The 9,700-nt window shown below is 43.7% G+C and overlaps 1 protein-coding gene and 1 pseudogene across 1 annotated transcript in view; both read right to left on the minus strand.

Annotated features, from left to right (window-relative positions):
* Positions 1-39, minus strand: part of LOC125519321 (50S ribosomal protein L2, chloroplastic-like) — a 104,314-nt gene extending 104,275 nt beyond the window's left edge. The window contains exon 1 of the mRNA XM_048684166.1: positions 24-39. Coding sequence (XP_048540123.1) covers positions 24-39 — 16 coding nt within the window. The remainder of the gene's footprint in view (positions 1-23) is intronic.
* Positions 40-5,138: 5,099 nt separating this feature from the next.
* Positions 5,139-7,018, minus strand: LOC125522104 (annotated as a pseudogene).
* Positions 7,019-9,700: the final 2,682 nt, after the last annotated feature.

Below are 9,700 nucleotides of genomic sequence, written 5' to 3' on the forward strand. Positions count from 1 at the left end.
GGTTGAAGGCATATATTACATACCAGAGATGGCCGCCATTTGCGACTAGGTCGGCGTCATGACGGCGTGGTGCTGCGGCGCCCGGAGGCCTTCGGACCACCACAAGTGGTCGGCGTTGCTTCTATCTTTTTCCAATCACGATCAAACCTATAATAACAGACAAAAAGAAAGAGATGAATCGCTTCATAGTAATGTCAGTTACATACTCGCTACCTATAACTAACATAAATGTAGTTGGACTCCTTGTCAAAATCACTTTTCCCCCTCTCTCTCTTCCCAGCTGCAGATATACATACAACATACACTCCAACCAAAACCCAAAAGTATACAATCCGGGTGATACATCAGTTACACATGAATCATAACTTACAGAAAGTAAAATAAAACCTCCCCCATGCTTCAAAACAGACATCCAATAAAACACATACTATCTCTTTTGTTAGTATATGCTCGACCTCTGCTAGCCATGAACGGATCCCCGTATAGAGATTTTGTAGAAATCTAACCAAGCCAATTCGGCCAGCAAGCAAAACCAATCACTGGTAGAAAAAGGGCCTGTTGTCCCGGTTCGTAAGGGCCTTTTGTCCTAGTTCCTCAACCGGGACTAAAGGGTTGGTACTAATGCCCTGCCCCTTTAGTCCCGATTCAATCCAGAACCGGGACTGATGGGCCTCCACGTGGCCTGTGCGCGTAGCCCAGGCAGGAGACCCTTTGGTCCCGGTTGGTGGCACCAACCGGGACCAATAGGCATTCATGCGTCAGCATTTCTGTGGCTGGGGTTTTTGTTTTTTTTGAAGGGGGGGTTTGGGGGTTTTGGGGGGGTTAATTTAGGTGTTTCATATATTGTGTTAGCTAGCTATAATTAATAGATAGAAGTGTCCTCTCTTATGTCCGTGCTTGGTCGACGCTACATACTATACATAAGTATAGAGAGGACTAGACACGCTAGCTAGCTAGTAAGCAAACGAAGGAAACAGAAGATCGTCATGAACATATATGCATATAGAGAGAAGTGATATCGACCACCTCTCCTTCTCCGAGAGATTGGTCAAACAACAAGTTCTCGTATATCTATCCGACACTACCGGCTACATATATACAATAATTATCTCTTACAAATATAATCATACGGACTCATGGTCCACATAGTATTCTCCATCGTCAGCGATCACGTGGTCAAGAAAGAATGCCGCCAATTCCTCTTGAATTGCTCGCATGCGAGCTGGTGCTAGGAGTTCATCCCGCTTCCGAAACATCTAATTTGAAGAAGGGGGTCAATACATATATATATATATATATATATATGAATGAATGAAACTCAACACAAATGATGGTAATAAAATAAAATTTTGAATGTTGTTATTTACGTACTTCATATTGTTCGTTAGTGTAGCCCCGCTCACAGGTCGTGTGGCGGATGGACTCGCAAACGTAGTATCCACAGAAATCATTCCCTTTTTCCTGCCACAACCACTTTACAAGAAATAGAGGTCAATCAAACTGATAAGCAAGAATGCCAAATCAATAGGAGATGCGCGGAACATGCTACTATAGTACTTACTTTCGGGTGTCTAAATTGCAGCTTCTTCGGGAGTCCTGGAGCTTTTTTGGAGAATTTTTTCCAAACCCTGCCAGACAAAGAAAACAATTACTTGATATATCAGGAAATGAACAAAGTTGCTGATATGGTGGATAATGATCGACTTAACTTACTTCTCGAGCATTTGAGTCATGTCCGCATAGTCCTGGGGATCTTTTCGTTTTGAGTCTAAGACAGTTGCTAGTCCCTGCTCAAGCTTAATCTCTAGGAGAATATAGTGGTAAGTGCACACACATGCATAACTCATCAATTACATTACTATAACCTTAACTAATATATATATAAGGGAACTGAATACGCACAAGACAGTAACACTCACGCAAAGGTTCTTCATCACGTGCATCACGTCGATTGAGGAGCGGACCTCTAGGTCTTTCCAGTAGGGTAGATCTCAAAATATAGATTTCTTCTTGCACATGGGTGCGTGTCCCTCAGCGTCATTCGGAACAGCTAGTCCACCGGGACCCTTTCCAAAGATTACGTAGTGTAAATCATTGACCATAGCAAGTACGTGATCACCGGTACGCATGGCGGGCTTCTTCCGGTGATCTGCCTCGCCTTTGAAATGCTTGCCTTTCTTTCGACATTGATGGTTGGTCGGAAGAAATCGACGATGGCCCAGGTACACATTCTTCCTGCATTTGTCCAGGTATATACTTTCAGTGCGTGCATGCGTGGTATCCTTTGTTTGTCTGTCCTGAAAGGTTACTGAGAGCGGGCCAATCGTTGATGGTCACGAACAGCAGCGCCTTAAGGTTAAATTCCTCCTGTTTGTGCTCATCCCACGTACGTACACCGTTTCCATTTCACAGCTGTAAAATTTTTCAACTAATGGCCTTAGGTACACATCAATTTCGTTGCCGGGTTGCTTAGGGCCTTGGATGAGAACTGGCATCATAATGAACTTCTGCTTCATGCACATCCAAGGAGGAAGGTTATACATACATAGAGTCACGGGCCAGGTGCTGTGATTGCTGCTCTGCTCCCCGAAAGGATTAATGCCATCCGCGCATAAAGCAAACCATACATTCCTTGGGTCCTTTGCAAACCCATCCCAGTACTTTCTCTCGATTTTTCTCCACTGCGACCCGTCAGCGGGTGCTCTCAACTTCCCATCTTTCTTTCGGTTCTCACTGTGCCATCGCATCAACTTGGCATGCTCTTCGTTTCTGAACAGATGTTTCAGCCATGGTATTATAGGAGCATACCACATCACCTTCGCAGGAACCCTCTTCCTGGGGGGCTCGCCGTCAACATCACCAGGGTCATCTCGTCTGATCTTATACCGCAATGCACCGTATACCGGGCATGCGTTCAGATCCTTGTATGCACCGCGGTAGAGGATGCAGTCATTAGGGCATGCATGTATCTTCTCCACCTCCAATCCTAGAGGGCATACGACCTTCTTTGCTGCGTATGTACTGTCGGGCAATTCGTTATCCTTTGGAAGCTTCTTCTTCAATATTTTCAGTAGCTTCTCAAATCCTTTGTCAGCCACAGCATTCTCTGCCTTCCACTGCAGCAATTCCAGTACGGTACCGAGCTTTGTGTTGCCATCTTCGCAATTGTGGTATAACCCTTTTTTGTGATCCTCTAACATGCGATCGAACTTCAGCTTCTCCTTTTGACTTTCGCATTGCGTCCTTACATTGACAATGACCCGGCGGAGATCATCATCATCGGGCACATCGTCTGGATCCTCTTGATCTTCAGCAGCTTCACCCGTTGCAGCATCATTGGGCACATCGTCTGGTTCCTCTTGATCTTCACCATCTCCCCCCGTTGCAGCATCACCGTATTCAGGGGGCACATAGTTGTCATCGTACTCTTCTTCTTTGCCGTCTTCCATCATAACCCCTATTTCTCCGTGCCTCGTCCCAACATTATAGTGTGGCATGAAACCCTTGTAAAGCAGGTGGGAGTGAAGGATTTTCCGGTTAGAGTAAGACCTCGTATTCCCACATTCAGTGCATGGACAACACATAAAACCATTCTGCTTGTTTGCCTCAGCCGCATCGAGAAACTCATGCACGCCCTTAATGTACTCGCAGGTGTGTCTGTCACCGTACATCCATTGCCGGTTCATCTGCGTGCATTATATATAATTAAGTGTCCAAATTAATAGAAGTTCATCATCACATTAAAACCAAAGTGCATACATAGTTCTCATCTAACAACATATAGCTCTGTAGAGCATCTAATTAATTAAACCATACATTGAAACTATGGAAAACATTTCAATGCGAAAACAAATGCGATCATAATCGCAACCAAGGTAACAATTGATCCAACGGCATAATGATACCAAGCCTCGGTATGAATGGCATATTTTCTAATCTTTCTAATCTTCAAGCGCATTGCATCCATGTTGATCTTGTGATCATCGACGACATCCGCAACATGCAACTCCAATATCATCTTCTCCTCCTCATTTTTTTATTTTTTCCTTCAACAAATTGTTCTCTTCTTCAACTAAATTTAACCTCTCGACAATAGGGTCGGTTGGATTTTCGATTCACATACATCCTACATAAATAAAATCTATGTCACGTTGGTCGGCATAATTTTCATAAACAATAAATGAACCAATAGTTATAAAGATAATATATATACCACATCCGAATCATAGACAGGACGAGGGCCCACGGGGGCGAATACCAAAACCATCACACTATATAAGATGCAATAATAAAAGTAAGAAAATAATACAAGTATCTATGTAAACATACAAGTAAGAATATTTTTCCTTTCAGAAAGAAGATAAGAACAAGAGGCTCACCACGGTGGTGCCGGCGATGAGCTCGGCGCGGGTGATCGACGGCGGTGAAGACGGGGACGGGGCGTGACGGACCGCTAAACCTAGACAAATATTATGGAAAATGGAGCTTGGAGGTCGAGCTTGGAGAGGAGAAAGCTTAAGTAGTGTGGCTCGGGCATTCCATCGAACACCTTGTGTGCATAGGAGGTGAGCTAGAGCACCACCAAGCCCTCTCCCCCTCGGCCAGAGAAAAACAAAGCACTTGGGTGCTCTGCTCGCGAGCGAGGGGTATATATAGGCACCTCATTGGTCCCGGTTGGTGACATGAGCTGGGACTAAAGGGGAGCCTTTGGTCCCGGTTCAAACCACCAACCGGGACCAATGGTGGTGGGCCAGGAGCGAGGCCCATTGGTCCCGGTTCATCCCACCAACCGGGACCAAAAGGTTCAGATGAACTGGGACCAATGGCCCACGTGGCCCGGCCGGCCCCCTGGGCTCACGAACCACATTGGTCCCAGTTCTGGACTGAACCGAGACTAATGGGCTAACCCAGCCTGGACCAAAGCCCTGTTTTCTACTTGTGAATTATGAATCGACAGAATCTAATCCGCGACCGACACCGTCGGTTACCGAAGAGTAGGGTGGGGATTGGGGGGCAGGGGGCGACTCACAGCTGCACTTATTAATGGTGCAGGGATCGGTCCAGATCTCCTGGGATTTTGGTGATGGTGTAGGGCTTGAGCCACTTATTAATGATCTGGACCGAGCTACTATAGTATGACCTAGATGTTACTAACAAGTGTTCTTTGCAGAATTAATGAATAAGTGTAGTATTTCAGACTAGCCAGAATTAATCTTTGTGCATACATCCTGCCATGCTGTTCCTTGCCAAATAAGCTCCCAAAAGCAGTATTAATAAAATTGAAACAGAATAACACTTAGAGGACTACAGGAACCACAATAAGAAATTTTCTGTTGCGAGTAAGCTGCTTGCCGTTGTCCATTTGCTCCCACCAAGTCAACCTATTATACATCCCCTGATCATCAGCGAATGGAGTTCCCTTCTTCAAGTGGAAGAAGTGGTATGTAATCTGAAATGAAGATTCAATTAGGAAAGCAATGACAATAGAGAAATAATTTCATGCTATAATCTTATGAGAAAAATAGCAATAATTTGTACTTCCAGAATTGAGGTTGGGCCAACTAGAACTGCAGTATTTACTGCCAGAATGATTTCATGAATTTTTCCACTACATTATTATATTTAAAGTAGGAAAAGAATGATTAAATGCAGGCTAATTATTTGGCTATTATGAAACAGTAAACCTTCAAACTAGAATACACTTTATTAGTTGGCAGGATTGGCGAATGCGTGGTAGCAATTTGTAGCTAGGGGAGGCGAAGGGTGGGCAGATGCGAACGTAATCGGCGCCACCAACGATGAAGATGGAGTTGCACAGGCCATCTATGACTACGCCTTCTAACAGCCACTGACGCCAAGGCGCACTGGGACAGGATTGTCGTCCCACAATGTTGTTCCCAAATAACAAGTTTTGTTCAAGCATCTATCAGCAAGATTATTCAGTATTGCCGTCACAGCACTCGCCAAGAGTTTTAAACACTTGAAGCATTAGGCAGATCTATTTTTTGGCCAAGCTACTTTGTACCCCACTTGTTTTGTTGACAAATAATAACCAGGATAATCAAAGATCATGTACAGTACCATGGTTGAGAATTCAGATCTACGGAGAATTTTGCTAATCAACAATTGCAGTAAAAAAATGTTTGGTATACAACCGGTCTCTCTATTTACACACCGAATCAATCAATGCCTTCCTGAACAATATGTCTTCCTGAAGAACATGAGAGAAGCAAAAGCCTCTTAGTACATTTGGCAGGCTAAATTCTGACCGCATGAAGCAAGCAATCGAGGTAAACAAACATGAATTGAGGTAAACAAACACGATCTATGGGAGTCGAGGACGTGTAAGGGAGGGAGGGAGGGGAGGGGGAGAGGCGGGTACCGCGAAGTGGCTGAGGTTGACGAGCGTCCAGGCCATGCCGGGGGTGCAGCCGAAGATGGAGAGGATGAGGAGCCAGGAGACGAAGAGGATGAAGATGTGGGTGGTCCAGACCCCCAGGTACATGAACCAGTCGGTGCTCTTATTCAGATCCGGCGGGGGCACCGCCTACACGTACAGCTTCGCCATCGATCCCCTCGCCCTACCGGCGCGCGCGTGCTGCGGGGCGGTGGATCCTCCCGTCCGGCTCGGCGTCCCGAGAGCCGCGGGGTAGGGCGACACAGAGGAGTCAAGGGGCGGAGGAAGGTGACGATTTAGGGCCCCTCTCGATCTAGATCCAGAAGCTGCGGCTCGCTTCGATTTGGGGCCTCCCTCCCTCCCTCGCGTGCGGTATGGAGATAGGGCGAGGGGAGTGGGGCGGCGGCGGCGAGGTTGCCGGTGACGGAGCACGGGGGCGGCTGTGGGTAGTGTTTGGGGTGGGGCAGAGAGAGCTGTGGGCATGGCGGATCTGACGGCGGCGGGGGGTGGGTGGCTGGGTGCGGCGGATGTGGAGGAGAGGCGAGGAGGGAAGGAGGGCACCGCCACCGGCGACGGGGAGCTAGGGTTAGAGAGGGGTGGCGGCGTCGATCTGGATTGGGGAGAGACAGAGAGGGAGGCGGCGGGCGGGCGGAAAGGAGGAGAGGTGACTGAGGTGATCGCGGTGGGTTTCTTCAGATGGATGGATGGATGGTGAGATTGCTAGCAATGGATGGTAGGATGTCTGCCATGTCATCGATCCGTGTAACAGATGGTTCCACCAATCAGAGTCTAGCTTATGTAATTGTGTTTTTCTCTTTTGTTTATTTTATATTTTTTATCCTCTTATTTCAGGTAAACACTCGACATATTAGCCTCATGTTGTATGTTTAAATGACTCAATATTGTGTTCATATGTGTATCGTGGGACGACAAACAATGTTAATTTGAGGGGTTTTTATTTTCTTTACACAAAAAATCATTTTTCAATTTTTGGAGTGCCATCGGGTTTTTTGTGAAGGAACTACCATATATTTGTTGCAAAGTTGGACAAAATTATTTTTCTAAAATACTAAGCCATATTTAATGAACAATTGACCAAATAGTTGGGTGTCAAAAGATTCGAGCCACCTCTCTTGAAAAAGACAAATTTCCGGCGATTCAGCAGGAAGCAGGTTGAATTTGAACTGCAGCCCCCTCATAGTTCGCTCTTTATTTTTTCCAAAAATCATTTCTAGGTACATAAGTATCTATTTAATCAGAGAAACATCAAAAAATTCCAAGATTCAACCACTAGCTAGGAACGGTCAAGCCCGCCGTTTTGACCGCATTTTGAAACGGGCATAAAAAAATCAAAAAAATCAAAAAATTGGAAAACCTTCGCATTGTGTCATCATATGTGACAAAGTTTCCAGGAAAAATAATAAACTTGTAATATGGGAATTATTTTAAAAAAGTGTTCTTAGAAATGAGCTATCATGCGTGAAGATTCATGGCTTTCAAGCCAAATGATCAATCTTATGGCCACATTCATGGCATAGTCTGTTCAAATGATCTCATATTGTGCACAATGGTGCATCTTGGAATTCCAACCAATGTTGCCTAAGGGAGTTTTCATTTTCTTCACACGGAAAATTCATTTTCCATTTTCCGGTTACCCAAAATGAGTTCTTTTTGTGAAGGACCTACCATATATTTGTTGCAAAATTGGACCAAAGCAATTTTCTAAAATACTAGGACATATTTAATGCATAATTGACAAAATGGTTGGGTGTCAAAAGCTTTGATCCATCTGTGATGAAAAAGACAAATTTCCGCTGATTCAGTAGGAAGTGGGTTGAATTTAAACTACAGTTGCCACATAGTTTGCTCTTTATTTTTTTCAAAAATCATTTCTAGGTACATAAGTATCTATTTAATTATAGAAACATCAAAAAATTTCCAAGATTCAACCACTAGCTAGGAACGGTCAAGCCTGCCGTTTTGACCGCATTTTGAAATGGGCATGAAAAATTCAAAAAAATTGGAAAACATTCGCATTGTGTCATCATATGTGACAAAGTTTTCAGGAAAAATAATAAACTGGTAATACGGGAATTATTTTAAAAAAGTGTTCTCGGAAATGAGCTATCATGCGTGAAGATTCATGGCTTTCAAGCCAAATAATCAATCTTATGGCCACACGCATGGCATAGTTTGTTAAAATGATCTCATATTGTGCACAAGAGTGCATCTTGGAATTCCAAACAATGTTGCCTAAGGGAGTTTTCATTTTCTTTGCACGAAAAATTCATTTTCCATTTTCCGAATGCCTGAAATGAGTTTTTTTGTGATGGACCTACCATATATTTGTTGCACAATTGGACCAAATCAATTTTCTAAAATACTAGGACATATTTAATGCACAATTGACAAAATGGTTGGGTGTCAAAAGCTTTGATCCATCTCTGGTGAAAAAGACAAATTTCCGCCGATTCAGTTGGAAGCGGGTCAAATTTGAACTGCGGTTGCCTCATAGTTTGCTATTTATGTTTTCCAAAAATCATTTCTAGGTACATAAGTATCTATTTAATCATAGAAACATCAAAAGTTTTCCAAGATTCAACCACTAGCTAGGAACGGTCATTCCCGCCGTTTTGACCGCATTTTGAAACGGGCATAAAAAATTCAAAAAAAAATTGGGAAACCTTCGCATTGTGTCATTATATGTGGCCAAGTTCCCAGGAAAAATAACAAACTTTAAATACGGCAATTATTTTAAAAAAGTGTTCTCGGAAACGAGCTATCACGTGTGGAGATCAATGGCTTTCAAGCCAAATGATCAATCTTATGGCCACATTCATGGCATAGATTGTTCAAATGATCTCATATTGTTCACAAGGGTGCATATTGGAATGGCAAACAATGTTGCCTAAGGAAGTTTTCATTTTCTTTGGACGAAAAAACCATTTTCCATTTTTTGAGTGCCCAAAAGGAGGTTTTTTTGTGAAGAACCACCCAAATAATTGTTGCAAAATTGGACCAAATAAATTTTCTAAAATACTAGGACATATTTAATGCACAATTGACAAAATGGTTGGGTGTCAAAAGTTTTGATCCACCTCTCGTGAAAAAGACAAATTTCCGCCGATTCAGGTGGAAGCGGGTCAAATTTGAACTGCGGTTGCCTCATAGTTTGTTATTTATTTTTTCCAAAAATCATTTGTAGTTACATAAGTACCTATTTAACCATAAATACATGGTTTGGTGGCGATACGTCGAGGTTTGGGCGGTGGCCGAGGGCCCCAACTCTAGAGCGCGTAAACT

This window comes from Triticum urartu, chromosome 7 (genome assembly GCF_003073215.2).
Source record: "Triticum urartu cultivar G1812 chromosome 7, Tu2.1, whole genome shotgun sequence".
In the NCBI taxonomy this organism is placed as follows: Eukaryota; Viridiplantae; Streptophyta; class Magnoliopsida; order Poales; family Poaceae; genus Triticum; species Triticum urartu.